This window comes from Orcinus orca, chromosome X, assembly GCF_937001465.1.
Source record: "Orcinus orca chromosome X, mOrcOrc1.1, whole genome shotgun sequence".
NCBI lineage: Eukaryota > Metazoa > Chordata > Mammalia > Artiodactyla > Delphinidae > Orcinus > Orcinus orca.
Window position 1 is genome coordinate 21,312,749 of NC_064580.1, and position 17,639 is coordinate 21,330,387.

A 17,639-nucleotide genomic window follows, 5' to 3' on the forward strand; every position below is an offset into this window, starting at 1 on the left:
CTCGATTGCTTTAGCTATTTGGGATCTTAGGTAGTTCCATATGAATTTTAAGATTGTTTGTTGTATTTCTGTAAAAAACGCCATTGGAATTTTGATAGGGATTGCACTGACTCTGCAGATTGCTTTGGGTTGTATGGACATTTTAACCATGTTCTTCCAATCCATGAGCACAGAATGTCTTTCCATTTATTTGTGTCTTCAATTTCTTTCATCAACATCTTATAGTTTTCATTGTACAGATCTTTCACCTGCTTGGTAAAATTTATTCCTATGTATTTTATTCTTTTTGACGCAATTGTAAATGGGATTGTTGTCTTAATTTCTTTCTGACAGTTCTGAATTTATTATTTCTCACAGTTTTTTTGTGGAGTCTTTAGGGTTTCTTATATATAATATGTCATCACCAAATAGTGACAGTTTGTCCTTTCCCATTTGGATGCCCTTTTGTTTCTTTTTTTGCCTAATTGCTGTGGCTAGGACGTCCAATACTATGTTAAATAGAAGTGGTGAGGGGGCATACTTGACTTGTTCCTGATATTAGAGGAAAAGATTTCAGCTTTTCATCGTTGAGAATAATGTTAACTGTGGCTTGTCATATATGGCTTTTATTATGTCGTTGAGGTACATTCCCCTCTATACCCTTTGTTGAGAGTTTTTAATCATACATGGATGTTGAATTTTGTCAAATGCTTTTTCTGTATCTATTGAGTAAGCACATGGTTTTTATTCTTCATTTGGTTAAACTGGTATAACACATTGAATTGTGGATGTTGAACCATCCTTGCAGCTCTAGAATAAATCCCACATATCATGGTGTATGATCCCTTTAATGTATTGTTGAATGTGGTTTGCTAATATTTTGTTGAGGATTTTTGCATCTGTATTCATCAGGGATATTGCCCTGGTAGTGTTCCTTCCTTTTTTTTTTTTTCTTTCTGGGAGACTTTGAACATGATCAGTATTCTTTAAATGTTTGAGAGAATTCACCAGTAATGCCATCTGGTTGTGGACTTTTGTTGGGTGGGTTTTTGTTTTCTTTAGCTTATAACAGAAATTTATTTCTCACAGTTGTGGAGGTTGAAAAGCCCAAGATCAAGTTGCCAGTATGATCGAGTGAGGAGCCTCTCCCTGTTCATAGCCTTCTTGCGTCCCTACATGGTGGCAGGAGGCAAGGGAGCTCTCTGGGGTCTATTTTATATGGGTATTAATTTCATTTATGAGGGTTCTGCCCTCATGACCTACTCACCTCCCAAAGGCCCCATCTGCTAATACCATCTCATTGGGCGTTAAGATCGCAACGTGTATGAAATTGGGGGGGGGGGAAGGGCACAAATGCTCAGACCATAGGAAGTAGTATGTGAAACTTTATATATTTATATATATATATATATATATATAATTTTTTAAATTGAAGTATAGTTCATTTACAATGTTGTGTTTCAGGTGTACAGCACAGTGATTCAGATCTATATACATACATATACATTCTTTTTCAGATTCTTTTCCCTTATAGGTGATTATAAAATATTGTGTAGTTTCCTGTGCTGTACAGTAGGTCCTTGTTGGTTATCTATTTTATATATAGTAGTGTGTATATATTAATCCCAAGGAGGTTTTTGGTTGACTAATTCAATCTCCTTACTAGTAATCTGTCTGTTTGGATTTTCCATTTCTTCACAATTCAGTCTCAGTAGGCTGTATGTTTCTAGGAATTTATCCATTTCGTCTAGGTTGTCAAATTTGTTGGTGTATAATTGTTAATAGTAGTCTCTTATCCTTTGTATTTCTGTGGTGTCAGTTGTAATGTCTCTTTTGTGACTTGTAATTTTGTTGTTGTGAGTCCTCTTTCTTTTCTTGATGAGTCTAGCTTAAGGTTTGTCAATTTTGTTTTCAAAGAACCAGCTCTTAGTTTTGTTGATCTTAACTACTGTCTTTTTAGTCTGTATTTCATTTATTTCTGTTCTGGTCTTTATTTCCTTCCTTTGGGCTTCCTGTATTATTCTTTTCCTAGTTCTTCGCATGTAAAGTTACGTTGCTTTGAGGATTTTTTTTGTTGTTTCTTGACGTTGGCATTTATTGATACAAACTTCCCTCTTAGAACTGCTTTTGCTGCATCCCATAAATTTGGGTGTGTTGTATTTCCATTTTTATTTGTCTCAAGGTATTTTTTGACTTCTCTTTTGATATCTTCTTTGACTCATTGGTTGGTCAGTAGCATGCTGTTTAACTTCCACATATTTGTGAATTTTCCAGTTTTCTTCTCTTAATCGATTTCTGGCTTCATATCATTGTAGTTAGAGAAGTGCTTGAGGGCTTCCCTGGTGGCGCAGTGGTTGGGAGTCCGCCTGCCGATGCAGGGGACGTGGGTTCGTGCCCCGGTCCGGGAGGATCCCGCATGCCACGGAGCGGCTGGGCCCGTGGGCCATGGCCGCTGAGCCTGCGCGTCTGGAGCCTGTGCTCCGCGGCGGGAGAGGCCACAGCAGTGAGAGGCCCACGTACTGCAAAGAAAAAAAAAAAGAAAGAAAGAAAAAGAAAAGTGCTTGATATGATTTCAGTCTTTTTAAGTGTGTTAAGACTTCTTTTGTGGCCTAACATATGATCTCTCCTGGATAATATTTCATGTGCACTTGAGAAGAATGTATTGATATATTCCATTGCTTTTGGATGGACTGTGCTGTATGTATCAACTCCATCTGGTACGTCATTTACAGCTGAATTTCTGTACTGACTGGATGCTCTATCCATTGATGAAAGTAGTGTTTTAAATCCCCTTACTACTACTGTATTGTTGTCTTTCCTTTTCTAGGTCTGTTAATACATTTTGGTGCTCCTGTCTTTGTTGTGAAGTCTATTTTGTCTTAGTTACCCCAGCTTTCTTTTTGGTTTCCATTTGCATGGAATATTTTTTTCCAACCCTTCCCTTAAGTCTGTGTCCTTACATCTGAAGTGAGTGTCTTGTAGGCACCATGTAGATGTGTCAGACACTCTTTTAACTGGAAAATTTAAATCATTTTCATTTAAAGTAATTATTGATAGGTATGTAAATATTGCCATTTTGTTAATTGTTTTCTGGCTGTTTTCTAGTTCCTCTGTTCCTTTCTGCTCTCTTCCTTTGTGATTTGATGACGTTCTTTAGTGTGTGCTTAGATTCCTTTATCTTTTGGTATCTACTATAGGTTTTTACTTTGTAGTTACCATGAGGCTTACACATAAAAAATGTATATAACAGTCTGTTTCAAGTTGATAAAAACTTAAGTTCGAGCACATTCTAAAGCTCTACCTTTTTACTCTCCCTCCTAACCCCTGCCAGATGTCTGACACCTTCGATGTCACCTTTTACATCTTTTAATCTCTTGTATCCCTTAATTATTGTAGTTATAGTTATTTTTACTCACTTATAAAGCTAGTGTGAAGGTCTTAACCTTCACACTAGCTTTATAAGTGATTAATCCATCACCTTTATAACATTAGATTATTCTTAATTTTGCTACATATTTATATTTACCAGTGAGCTTTATACTTTCATATGTTTTCCTATTAATAATGAGCACCCTTTCTTTTCAGCTTAAAGACGTCCCTCTAACATTTCTCCTAAGGCTGGTTTCGTGGTGATGAGCTCCTTTAGCCTTTTCTTGTCTCCTTCAATTCTGAGTGACAGCCTGCACCCAGTAGAGTATTCTTGGTTGTGGGTTTTTTCTTTCGGCACTTTGACTATATCATGCCACTTCCGGCCTGTAAAGTTTCTGCTGAAAATGTGCTGATAGCTTTATGGGGGTTCCCTTATACACGACAAGTTGTTTTTCTCTTGCTGCTTTTAAGATTCTCTCCTTGTCTTTAATTTCTGACAATTTAATTATAATGTGTCTTTCAGTTCATCTTATTTGGAACTCCCTTTGCTTCCTGGATCTGGGTCTCTGTTTTCTTCCCAAGGTTAGGGAAGTTTTCAGCCATTATGTCTTCAAGTAAGTTTTCTGCCCCTTTCTCTCTTGCTTCTCCTTCTGGGACTGCTATAATATGAATTTTGGTTGGCTTGATATTGTCCCATAAGCTCCTTAAGCAATTTTTTTTTCATTCTTTTTTCTTTTTGCTGCTCTGATTGGGGTGAGTTTCACAGCCCTGTCTTCACGTTCACTGAGCTTCATCTAGTCTGCTGTTGAATCCCTCTAGTGTATTTTTCAGTTCAGTTATTGTCTCTTCCTGGTAGCTATTGGTGACCTGGTGTGAGGCAGAAGGAGAGCAGAGATGGCATCTACTGGCCTCTGTTTTTGGAGTACACTTCAGTAGGTCCCTAGATGTGTGCCAAACCATTAAAATCTGTCCCTCAGGCCATAGCTCCAGGACAAGCAAATAGGCCACTTTCACAGAAAGACTGGGCTCCTGGGTCTCTTGCCTCTTGCTGTGTCCTGTGCATGGTACCTGGACGAGAAGTCTTCTCCATTGGTTACAGTCCTGTGGGATTCCTGAGCATAAGCCCCACTGGCCCCCAGGTCCAGGTGATCGAGTGGTATCTTGTGGGTGGCGGCCAGAAAAATCAGGCTGCCAAAGGAGGGTACAAGCTCCTTTCTGGAAGTTATGAGCAAAGCAAGTTGAAATGAGGCAGAGGGAGAACACAAAGATGGTACCCACCAGCCTCCGTCCCTGGAGAGTAACCAGCAGGCCCCTAAAAAGTATGTTAAATTATATACCTGCCCTTCAGGCCGATGCTTGTTTTTTTAAATTTATTTATTTTTGGCTGCGTTGGGTCTTTGTTGCGCAGGAGCTTTTAGTTGCAGTGAGCGAGGGCTACTCTTTGTTGCGGTGCGCGGGCTTCTCATCGTGGTGGCTTCTCTCGTTGCAGAGCACTGGCCCTAGGCGTGCGGGCTTCAGTAGTTGTGGATCGCGGGCTCAGTGGCTGTGGTGTGCAGGCTCAGTAGTTGCGGCACACGGGCTTATTTGTTCCACTGCACGTGGGATCTTCCTGGACCAGGGCTTGAACCCTTGTCCCCTGCCTGGGCAGGCAGATTCTTAACCACTGCACCACCAAGGAAGCCCCGATGCTTTAACGTAACTAAATAAGCCTCTTTTACGTAAAAATAAAGTCTTTCACAATGGGAGATTATTCATCTTTAAAAAGGAATGAAATTCTGATACATGTTATAATATCGGTTGAACCTTGAAGACCTTATAGTAAGTGAAAGAAGCCGTACGACAAAGAACAAATACTGTATGATTCTACTTATGAGGTACCTAGAATAGTCAAATTGATAGAGATAGAAAGTAAAGGGGTGGTCCCCAAGGACTGGTTGGGGGGAGTGGGGAAACGTGAATTTACTGTTTAATGGGTACATAGTTTTAATATGGGATGATAAAAACAAAGTTCTGGAAATGGATGGTGGTGGTGGTTGGAAATCAGTGTAAATGTATTTCATACCACTGAACCGTACACTTAAAAACGGTTAAAATGGTGAATTGTGTTCTTAGTGCTGTTTGAAAAAATGAGCATTGGACCTTATATCATGTAAAGCTGGTTTTTCTAAGAAAAAAGAACACACCATCCAGGTGTTTTTTTTTCTTTAAGTAATCTCATATCAGATGGCAAATTACAGATCCACCAGGCTGACTGGATGAGGCTGAGGGAGTTCGTGGTCCAGGAAGAACCGAAAACTTGCACCTGACTTAAGGTCATTCTCTCCTGTTACTCCAGGGAAGGGGTCTATGTTCACATGGTAAAACAGAATAGAGCCATTTTCCCTTCAAACAGGAGATGATTCTATTTTCAGAGTCAATGGAGGAATATAATGGCAGATCATTCAAAATGATATGTAATATTTTAAAGGACAGCATATGTGGCTGGGGTACTAATGTTTAAAGAGAACACTATCTTTGTTTGAAATGCTTGAATTTCCAGAGCAAACATGAAGTTTCACTAGGAAGTCGGCATCCCCCGGTCCTGACTTCTTGCCTCTCAATATCTTGGACATGAACAGGGTTGCCTCCTACATAGCAACAAAGCTTCAAAATTTAGCTCCTTTACAACCCTTCCCTTGAGACCGTCTGTCAGAGACATCCTCCAAAGAGAGGTAATACCAAGTCTCCGCTGGGAAGGCTTCCCTTTGCATCTCTGGTTGGGTTACAGGCTCTCTTCTGAGTGTGGGTCAAAACTAGTAACAAGAATCAAGCAAACAGTTAACTACATAGAGTGGTAGATGATAAGGTTGAAAATTAACATACTGGTCTCTGACAATCCACCCATCAGACTGAGTAAAAGGGGACTGAGAATCTATTACAGCAGCTGAAAGTAGATGGCTTGCTTCCAATTCCCAAAAGCAATGGCCCCACCTGCTGGTATTCACATCCTTGTGTAGTGTCCTTCCCAAATATACAAGGATTAGTCTGTGTAACCAATAGAAGATGGTAAAAGTGATGCTTTGTCACTTCTGATGTTAGATCATAAAAGACTATAGCTTTTTTTCCTTAGACTCTCACTCCCTCTGGAGAAAGCCAGCTGCTATGTCGTGAAGACACTTGGGCAGCCTTGTGGAAAGACCCACATAGTGAAGAACTGAGGTATCCAGTCGACAGTGACATCAGAGTGTGGAAGAGGATCCTCCAGCCTCAAGTGACTGCAGCTCCAGCTGACATCCTGACTGCCAACTTCATAACAAGACCCCAAGTCATAACCATCCGGCTAAGTTGCTTCCTGACCTTCAGAAACTATGTGAGATAATGTTTGTTTTTAAGTCACTAAGTTTTGGGGTAATGTGTTATACTCTAATAATGAGTACAGCCATGAACACCATGATTTCTTCTTGCTTAGGAAGGAAATCCTCAATCTAGATGACCTGACCTCATGTGCCCTTTTGGCAACTGGCTTTGTCACAAAAGCCTTAAAGGGAGGGTTTTGATAGACCCTAGTTTCTCCACAGTGCCACACGCTAGCCAAAGGAGAGTGAAGCAAAGTGACTGCATCCCATGGACATTTCTATCATGAAGGATCCAGTGCTGGCCTGGATAAAGAGGCTTGGCCCCAGGGTCCATCCTGGTACCTCCAAACTCCTATGAGACCATTGGGAAGGTTCATAATTTTTCTTTATAACACTGCTACAATACTACCCTCTTATGTGATTAAAATGGGTAGACATAAAAGGACTATGTAAAAAGGAGTTGAACCTGCTATATAACTTCTAGACAGTAACATCACCACCACCCTCCTCTTACAGATGGACTGTAAGGTTTTGGGTTTTATATCCTCGTTCTTGATTCCAAACATGAGGTCACTTGGGGGAGACTTGAAGACACTATACCACAAGGTGCAAACACAAATATTCCCTGAGGCCAGGTGGGCAGCATAAAGGTGTAAGGTTAGAGAAGGTGGCAGCAAGGAAGAGTGGGGAATGTTATAGACACAGTCAACTGGAGAGTTTGTGCCCTCCCTATGAGAAAGGTTTAAGCATTGTTAAGGGCCAAGCAAACCAAGTCTGCCTACTGAAATCGAGCCACCAAATGCTAAGTTGTAAGCAAGCCCTGTCCAGCACCATAAACAACAGAAGGCTAAGGGTATGTGTTGATCTAGCAGTACACATATCTATAGAGAGCATCGAGATATAGATCCATGTAGACGTGGAGGATTTAGGCCTCACCATATCCTTCGCAGGTGCTAGGATGTTCTGTGAATAGGTCTTCATCACACATCTGTTCGTTCAATCTAGAAACATTTATGGAGTACCCACTGTAAGCTACATGCTGAACCTGTTGTACCAAATTTTTTACCTTAAATCCTTGTATTTTGTACCTTTCCAAGTCTGGGTTATTTGTATCAGTACTATATTGGCAGGTTAACACAGATTCTCTATTTTAAGAAATGAGTTCCAGTCCCAAATCCACAAATAAAGAATTATTATGATAATAGCATATTCATGGAAAGCAAATTACTTAACTTGGCATTTAACATCCTTGTAACTATTCCTGTACTTTTAATGTCAACAGAACAAAAGTAACATCTGAGGCTGGCTGATACGGTAAATTAATATGAATAACAGTTTTGACACTAATAGCAAGTTTTAAAAAGAAAAGCCTCCAGTATCTTAGCTGGGTTTCATTTCTTAAAAATCACCTCAGCTCACTGTCACCAAATTCCCCTAGTACAATTCCAGCTACTATTCCACCTTCACTGGGAGCCCGAAACGACTAGTCTGTCAAGTTGCTATGTAAATGATATCCTTTCCCACCTTTGCTCACTGCAGGTGGAGGAAACATCCTCCCGCTTGAGGTACAATACCAGCGCTTCTCAGCAGAGACACATTTCTGAATCCCTGCAAGCAAATGAATGCCTACATGGTTTCATTTTTTAAAAACCACTAGTTGTTTCCTCAGAGCCTGAAAATTAGTTGTGAAAAATGTTAACTATTTTAATGAGAAATTCCAGACTTGTTACAGAGACCACGGAATCCCAGAGAACAGGGTCTGCGCTTTACCTTCATGTCCTTCCCTAGTACCATGCACATACAAGGACATTAATCAGTGTCCCATGAATTAAAGTGAACTGAGCTGAAACCCAGGGAAAATGAAAAGGAACCCAACCCTTAGCTCCTCCACTCTTACAAGCTCCTTCTAGAAGTCATCAAGGGCTCAAGCAGCCCCTTGCAAACCCTCCACCCCTCTCAGACTCAACCAACAAGACATGGTTGGCCTATGACAGCTGCCTCTGTAATCACTTAGAGACTGCTAGGCTTTAAGCAAAGCATCTCTTGTAACTTCTCAAACATTGTTCTTTTTTCTATTGGAGTGTTTTAGATAATCCTATAATGAACCAGCTCAAATGAGCAGAGACTCAGCAGTGACAGCCCATCAATAAAACAAAGCCAAAGTGAATTTTGTTAGAGACTTCTCACGTCATAATAGGAAATCTAGGCTACTTAAAATCAGGAAAATCAAATGGAATCGTTCCTTTTTGTTGTAAAAGGAAAGTTAGTTAGCTTTAAAACTATCACTTTCCAGATATCCCATGCCCTTGGACTGGAAAAATTAATCTTGTTAAAACGGCCATACCACCCAAAGCAATCTACAGATTTAATGTGATCCCCATCGACTTACCCATGACATTTTTCACAGAACTAAAACAATCCTAAAATTTATGTGGAACCATAAAAGACCTAGAATGTCCAAAGCAATCCTGAAGAAAAAGAACCAAGCAGGAGGCATCACCCTCCCAGACTTCAGACAATATGACAAAGGCTACAGTAATCAAAACAGAGTGGTACTGGCACAAAAAAAGACATATGGATCAATGGAACACAACAGAGAGTCCAGAAATAAACCCACACACGTACAGTCAATTGATCTTCGACAAAGGAGGCAAGAATATACAATGGAGAAAAGACAGTCTCTTCAGCCAGTGGTGTTGGGAAGTTGGACAGCACGTAAATCAATGAAATTAGAACACACGCTCTCACCATACACAAAAATAAACTCAAAATGGCTTAAAGACTTAAACATAAGACATGACACCATAAAACAACTCCTAGAAGAGATCATAGGCAAAACATTCTCTGACATAAATTGTACCGAAGTTTTCTTAGGTCAGTCTGCCAAGGCAATAGAAATAAAAACAAAAACAAATGAGACCTAATTAAACTTGTGAGCTTTTACACAGCAAACGAAACCGTAAACAAAATGAAAAGACAACCTACAAAATGGGAGAAAATATTTGCAAGCAATGTGACCAACAAGGGCTTAATTTCCAAAATATACAAACAGCTCATACAACTCAATAACAAAAAACAAACAATCCAATCCATAAATGGGCAGAAGACTGAAGTAGACATTTCTCCAAAAAAGACATACAGATGACCAAGAGGCACATGAAAAGATGCTCAACATCGCTAATTATCAGAGAAATGCAAATCAAAGCTACAATGAGGTAGCACCTCACACCGGTCAGAATGGGCATCATTAAAAAGTCTATAAATAACAAATGCTGGAGAGGGTATGGAGAAAAGGAACCCTCCTACACTATTGGTGGGAATGTAAGTTGGTGCAGCCACTGTGGAAAACAGTAGTATGGAGGTTCCTCAGAAAACTAAAAATAGAGTGAGTTACCATATGACCCAGCAATCCCACTCCTGGGCATATACCCAGACAAAACTCCTCTAATTCAAAAAGATACACGCACCCCAATGTTCATAGCAGCACTATTCACAATAGCCAAGCCATGGAAATCAACGTCCATTGACAGATGAATGGATAAAGATGATGTATATGTATACAGTGGAATACTACGCAGCCACAAAAAGAACAAAACAATGCCATTTGCAGCAACATGGATGCAACTAGAAATTATCATACTAAGTGAAGTAAATCAGAAAGACAAATACCATATGACATCACTTATATGTGGAATCTAAAATATGACACAAATGAACCTATCTGTGAAACAGAAACAGAATTACAGACACAGAGAACAGACTGGTGGTTACCAAGGGGGGGGGTTGTTGGGGGAGGGATGCAGTGGGAGGTTGGGGTTAGCAGATGTAGGCTTTTATATATAGAATGGATAAACAACAAGGTTCTGTTGTATAGCACAGAGAACTCTATTCAGTATCCTATGACAAACCATAATGGAAAAGAATATTAAAAATAAATGTATATATATGTACAACTGAATCCCTTTGCTGTACAGCAGTAATTAACATGGCATTGTAAATCAACTATACTTCAATTTTAAGAGACTATCTTTTTCATAGAACCCTCATTAACTCTGCTGATAATACTGGTTATTTACTCTGGAAGTGCATGCACAACAGAAATACCACTGGAGTAGAAGGTGGTTTCCAGAATTTTCTTTTCCCTTTCCATAATTTTCACTCAGAATTCCATATAGAATTTAGGCAAGAGACCCTGTCTACATTTTCTTAGTTTTAAGATTCAGATCATGGCCGCGGTCCCTCAACACCTTTATGCCTATCCCAGCACATACATACCATGGGGAAAAAAAGGGGGCAAATCAGGGCATGGTAAGTACAGAGACAGTCCTACCTCTTCTTTCTCTCTTCCAACCAATGAAAGAGGAGTTCCTGACAACCAAAGGCGATCAAGGCAGCTACATTTCTTTTGCATCCTCCTCCTCTGGTTGATCCAAGAGGCATCAGTTCCATGATACCACTGACCCACTTACAAGTGGGTCAAGTTCCATGATGCCACTGACCCACTTCACCCTTACCATCCAACTGGGAGACTGGGATGAGCTACGGAACCAACCTCTGCGGTAACAGACATTCAACGACTACCAAGTGGCTTCAAACTCTGGATAAGAAATAGAAATAGAGACCGGAGCTGGCTTTGGGCACTGCTGGATGCCATACTGAGAGGAAATGCAGAAACTAAGGAAGTGACGTAGACTTGAAGTCATTCGGGCTCATGCCCCAAGTGGAGGCCACATATTGGACTGAGATAAGGGAACCCTTGAGTAGTTCCTTGGAAAGGAGGATAAACTGAAAACACCCATTACTGCAGGGCCAAGTGAAATAATTACATACCCATGCTCCATCAGGCCCAAACAGTTCTAGGAAGTTGCCAATGAATTCCCTCGATTTCTCTTCCCACTTTTGAATTAGATCATGACTCTTTTCTTCCACTCTGTTTACAAATTCCTTTGATTTTTCCTCCACGTTTTTGACCTTTTCCTTCATCTTGTCTACCTGGTTTTGGAAGCGGTACTTCTTCTCCTGGTCCAAAATTAAAGGAGAAAGAAATGGATTTACCCAAGAGGGCATGGGAGAGATCAGTCATTCACAGAATGGTCATATTTTATTTCAACTCATGTGTGTTCTTAACCTGAAGAGTCAGAATGCTATTTCCCAAGGGCTGGATTGACAGGAAGGCCGTCTCGGAAGAAAAGTCACTTCTCATTAGTCTACTTGAATGTGTACAGTGAAGTACAAGTGGTTTTAATGTTCTCTTTCTTGTAAATATTGGAGTTGAATTCACTTATATAAGAGAAGAACCAAAAGTATACATTTGCCCTTTATTACGGAGAGATACTGGGTGAATACAGCCCCTCAATTCTCCTGAGACTTAGACAAAAATATGAATTGTACATAGAATGGCCACTCAGAAGCTACCTGAGCTCCCTATTTTACTGGGACATTGTTAAAACCAATATTGGTTGAAATATTGGCTGGGCCTCAGAACCCACGTGTCATACTAAAATTGTCACTGTCACGATATTTGCCATTAAGCTAATGGAACTGCATCAGTTTCCTTGGTAACGAAGGAAGATTTTGTTCTGATAGCTTCTCTGGACTGGGATTTTGTTCATAGCCTTTATGCAGCATTGCTATACCTATGTGCCTGGAAGGCACATACGTTGGGCAAGTCACGTGTCATCTCTAAACCTCAGTTTTCTCATCTGTAAAATAGGGATAATTACCGTCCCTACCCTATAGGCGTGCTGTAACAATTAGATAAGATAATGCATGTAAAGTGCTTGGCACAAAGCCTGGCATTTAGTAGAAGCTTCAGTGTGTGTTGGCTCTTTGATCACTATTACGCCGCAGAGGCATTTAATCATGTTACCGGGTGAGAATGGAATCAAAACCATGAAAATAAGATGAAACAAAGGCTCTTTTCCTCCATGCAATCATAAAACATTTTCTCCTGGAGAGGTAATAAGGTTTATCACTTTTCTTCACTATATGGAACTGAAGTCTATTTCATATTTCAGAATTTTTTGAGCCAGGTACAATATTACAAAACTGGGTCAGGATTCCCTGATCTAGACTTTACAAACCTTACTGCAGCCTCAGGTTGGGGTGTGAGCTACCTGTGCTGCCAGCCAGCTATACATAATACATGGTTACTATCTATACGCAGCTCTCAGGAGCAGCACGGAACACTAGAGTGAGCACTGGACCACGAGCCAAGAGGCTGGGAGGCCGCTGCTGCCTCCACCTCCACTTTGCTTGAAGGACTTTAGCCACATCCCTCTCTGAGCTCAGCTTTCCTCACTTCTAAATTCAGGGGCTTGGACTGGGCGACAGGTTCCTGCCGCCTCTGAGGTTCTGATTCATCTACATGCCCATCCGACACATTAGATTTTCTCTCTGAGCCGCAGCCAGGTTTGTTGTCACAGAAAAGCAACGGGCTCATCCACGCTGACTACACGGTTCCCTGAGCTAAGCGGCTTATCCACAGGCCGCTGAAAGAGCGTGAGCAATAACTTTTGGAAATGCCTCCACACGCTTGGATGGGCTACTGAATTCAATTGAAAAGAACAGACAGTTTAATTTATTGAAATAACCAGGGCTTTATGCTCTATAAGATACCAAATAACCACTTGGACGGAATTCTTTTCAGCCACTTGATCTGGTGCCACTTGAACCCGACATTTTCCATTTTGTTGCCCAGTTTGTACGAAGCCACAGAGCCTGGACTCCCAACACTCCCTGCCTCGTGAGGACAACTAATAATGACTGACTTCTGATTCCTGAACCCTTCCTCATTCGGAGGCACGGATGATCGATTTGTGTAAGCTGCTGGATAACTGGCTGCACATACATATAAGCATCTGGTTTTGTAGAAAAATCGCTCTTGGACAGTATCTGTTTCGGGGGGTGGAAATTCCGTATGTACGGAGAGTTATTTTACTCAACTCCACGAGCGCCTCGGAGTCCAGGCCAATACAGTCTTCCAGACTCACGAGCATCACCTCCAGCAACTGGGCTGCCCTCTTTGCCTTTTAACAGCTTGTTTTAAACATTGTTTTAACAGTTGCTCTATTATTAAACTAACAGCAGCTCTGTGGGAACAAAACGGCAGAAATACAAAAGGAAGCCAGAGACTCTGAGCTTTATTTAAGCAGCTGTAATTTCTCTGGACAAAAAAAAAAAAAAAAAGCGGCTGTTAACGTTTCTAATGAGCATCTGTAAGGCCTTAATAAAATGAAAGTTGTAAAATGTTAAAACAAGAAAGCATTTCCTCTGGGTTTAGCTTTTCACTGCCTCTGCCCTCCTTCCTTCCCTTTGAGCAGAAGACAACTCTTGCCTTTTGTGAGGGCAGATCTCCCGGAAATCCTTCACCCAAGTCTGAGAACGCTAAAGGGGGAGGTTGGGGTGAAGAGAGGGAGGCGAGGCAGCTCCTTTAGAAAATGTGAAGCTCACTCGCTACCTGTGGGCCTCGGTCAACTTATGTTACCCCTTTGAACACTGGTTTCTCCATCTACAAAACGGGGATAGTAATACATCACTGGGCTGTTACATGGATTGGATGAGACAAATGTCAAACATCAAGAATCCCACGTGGCGTAGAGTAAGTGATTAATAGACAGTGTTCACAGTAGTGTGACGTGCTGGACCTCAGAGGGTCCGGGGTGGCACACTTACATTTATAAAGCTGACATTCAGTTCCTTGGCTGTGTACCCTCTCTGGAGATTGCGTCGGGCATAAACATCATAGTCACGGACAATCCTGGTGATGATGTCTGATGTTGAGATGCCTTCCGTTCTCTGCGTTGGAACAAACATTCCTGTTCCAATAGGAAAGACAGAATAAAGAAAAACAACTAAGGTGGCCCCGGGTGACCCCTCTTCTTGAATGGCCCTCCTTTCCAGGACAAAGTGGCAGCTCTTAGGTGGGTCAGTGAGGCTTTCACATCTGGCCCCAGCTGACTCTGCCAGGCTCAGTTCCGGACACTCCCTCCCTGCCATAAACACTGTGTGTTCGTCATCCTAGACCTATTCCCTGGATGCACCAGGCGCTCACCTGTCTCCCGACATTTGCTCATGCCACGCCCTTCTTTTCTGCCCCAGAGCCCCCTTCCCTGCCCACAGTGTCTGCAGAGTTGCTCCTCCTCCTACAGGGTCCGGGTTCAAGGCTATGCCTCTGCGAAGTCTTTCCTGACATCACCAGGCAGAAACCACAGCACTTAGAATATAAACTTGATTTCCATTAACAAAAGTATTTTAGATATCCTTCTCCTTGTAGAAACGGAACATTCTGAAAGCACAGGTTGTGCCTTGATCATCTTTGCATTCCCAGCACCCAGCTCGGTGCCCTGGTGTCCAGCACATGGCAAGTGCTCAATAAATGCAAATTAAATGAATAAGTGAATGGAGAATAACAACCGAGTCAACGAATTAGATCACAGCAACTCCCCTTCTTCCCCTGGGAGTTCTGCGTCACATTACAGTGAAGGATAAGAGAAAGGGTGGACTATTTTTGTTGTCTCTGATTGAAAGACATGCCCAGGGGCTGCTAGATGATTTTGTCTCTCTAAGAACAATCTACTCTGAATGATGGTTTCACCACTCAGAGGCCCTTTCATCTAGACTCTGTGGGACTGAGTAAAAACAAACAAGCACAGAGGATGCTAATTTTTCATAGAACTTCCTTAAAGTCCTCAAAGATGTATTTGGGTGTACCAATACAGGGCCATAAGGAAGTCACAAATGTTATGAAAGACAAGAATCTGGTGAAATCAAAGATGACACAAACAGATGCAAAGATACACCATGTTCTTGGATTGGAAGAATCAAATTGTTAAAATGACTACACTACCCCAGGCAATCTACAGATTCAATGCAATGCCTATCAAATTACCAATGGCATTCTTCACAGAACTAGAACAAAAAAAAATTTTAATTTGTATGGAGACACAGAAGACCTTGCATAGCCAAAGCAATCTTGAGAAAGAAAAATGGAGCTGGAGGAATCAGGCTCCCTGACTTCAGACTATACTACACAGCTACAGTCATCAAAATAGTATGGTATTGGCACAAAAACAGAAACATAGATCAATGGAACAGGATAGAAAGCCCAGAAATAAACCCATGCACCTATGGTCAATTAATCTAGGACAAAGGAGGCAAGACTATACAATGGAGGAAAGACAGTCTCTTCAGTAAATGGTGCTGGGGAAATTGGACAACTACATGTAGAAAAACGAAATTAGAACATCCTTTAACACCATACACAAAAATAAACTCAAAATGGATTAAAGACCTAAATGTAAGACTGGATACTATAAAACTCTTAGAGGAAAACAGAGGCAGAACACTCTTTGACGTAAATCGCAGCAGTATCTTTTTCAATCTCCTAGAGTAATGGAAATAAAACACAAATAAATGGGACCTAATGAAACTCAAAAGCTTTTGCACAGCAAAGGAAACCATAAACAAAACGAAAAGACAACCCACAGAATAGGAGAAAATATTTGCTAACAATGTGACTGACAAGAGATTAGTCTCCAAAATTTACAAACAGCTCATGTGGCTCAATATCAAAAAAACAACTCAATCAGAAAATGGGCAGAAGACATAAATAGACATCTCTCCAAAGAAGATATACAGGTGGCCAAGAGACATATGAAAAAGACGCTCACCATCACTAATTATTAGAGAAATGCAAATCAGAACTACAATGAGATATCGCCTCACACCAGTCAGAATGGCCATCATCAAAAAGTCTACCAACAGGGAGTTCCCTGGTGGCCAAGTGGTTAGGAGTCTGGGCTTTCACTGCCATGGCCCAGGTTTAATCCCTGGTCAGGGACCTGAGTTCCTGCAAGCCGTGCAGTATGGCCAAAAGTAAATAAATAAACAAAACACGCTCCTCTTTAACAACAACAACAACAAAAAGTCTACAAACAGTAAATGCTGGAGAGGGTGTGGAGAAAAGGGAACCTCCTACACTGTTGGTGGCAGTATAAATTGGTATAGCCACTACGGAGAACAGTATGGAGGTTCCTTAAAAAACTAAAAATACAGTTCCCATATGATTCAGCAATCCCACTCCTGGGCATATATCTGGAGAAAACCATGGTTCAAAAGGATACATGCACCCCAATGTTCACTGCAGCACTGTTTACAAGAACCAAGACATGGAAGCAACCCAAATGTCCATCGACAGATGAATGGATAAAGGAGATGTGGTACATATATACAATGGGATATTACTCCACCATCAAAAAGAATGAAATAATGCCATTTGCAGCAACATGGATGGACCTGGAGATTATCATACTAAGTGAAGTAAGACAAAGACAAATATCATATCGCTTATCTGCAGAATCTTAACAAATGATACAAATGAACTTATTTACAAAACAGAAATAGACTCACAGACTTAGAGAATGAACTTATGGTTACCAGGGGTAGGGATAGATTGGGAGACTGAGATTGACATATACACACTGCTATATTTAAAATAATCAGCAAGGACCTACTGTACAGCACAGGGAACTCTACTCAATATTCTGTAATAACCTAAATGGGAAAAGAACTTGAAAAAGAATAGATACATGTATATGCATAACTGAATCACTCTGCTGTACACGTGAAACTAACAACATTGTTAATCAACTATACTCCAATATAAAATTAAAATTTTGAAAAGAATCTGGTTTATGCTTGCACTTCTGTTGTCAACTGAAATGATGCGTTGGCAATTGAGATCTTTCTAATATGATAATGGTCACTCAGTCAGAGATATCAGGCATGAGACAGCATGATGGACAGAGCCTAGGGACGAGGGTGCTGGGTCCTCCGTTTGTACACTTGGGCAAGTCACTCAAGCCTCAGAAGGCAAGTTACTTAACCTCAGCCTCTGAAGCTGAGAAATGAGGTGGCTGCACAAGATGACCTCGGCCTCATCTGTGCCGCTTCCCC

The 17,639-nt window shown here is 41.0% G+C and overlaps 1 protein-coding gene across 5 annotated transcripts in view; it reads right to left on the reverse strand.

Annotated features, from left to right (window-relative positions):
• Positions 1–17,639, reverse strand: part of PCYT1B (phosphate cytidylyltransferase 1B, choline) — a 166,837-nt gene that overhangs the window by 26,901 nt on the left and 122,297 nt on the right. For 4 of the 5 annotated variants that reach the window (XM_049705182.1, XM_004284918.3, XM_049705184.1 and 1 more), the window contains 2 exons: positions 14,358–14,500; positions 11,514–11,702 (listed from right to left, as the gene is read on the reverse strand). In XM_049705182.1, coding sequence (XP_049561139.1) covers positions 11,514–11,702; positions 14,358–14,500 — 332 coding nt within the window. The remainder of the gene's footprint in view (positions 1–11,513; positions 11,703–14,357; positions 14,501–17,639) is intronic. The other variant, XM_049705183.1, reaches the window with a different exon arrangement.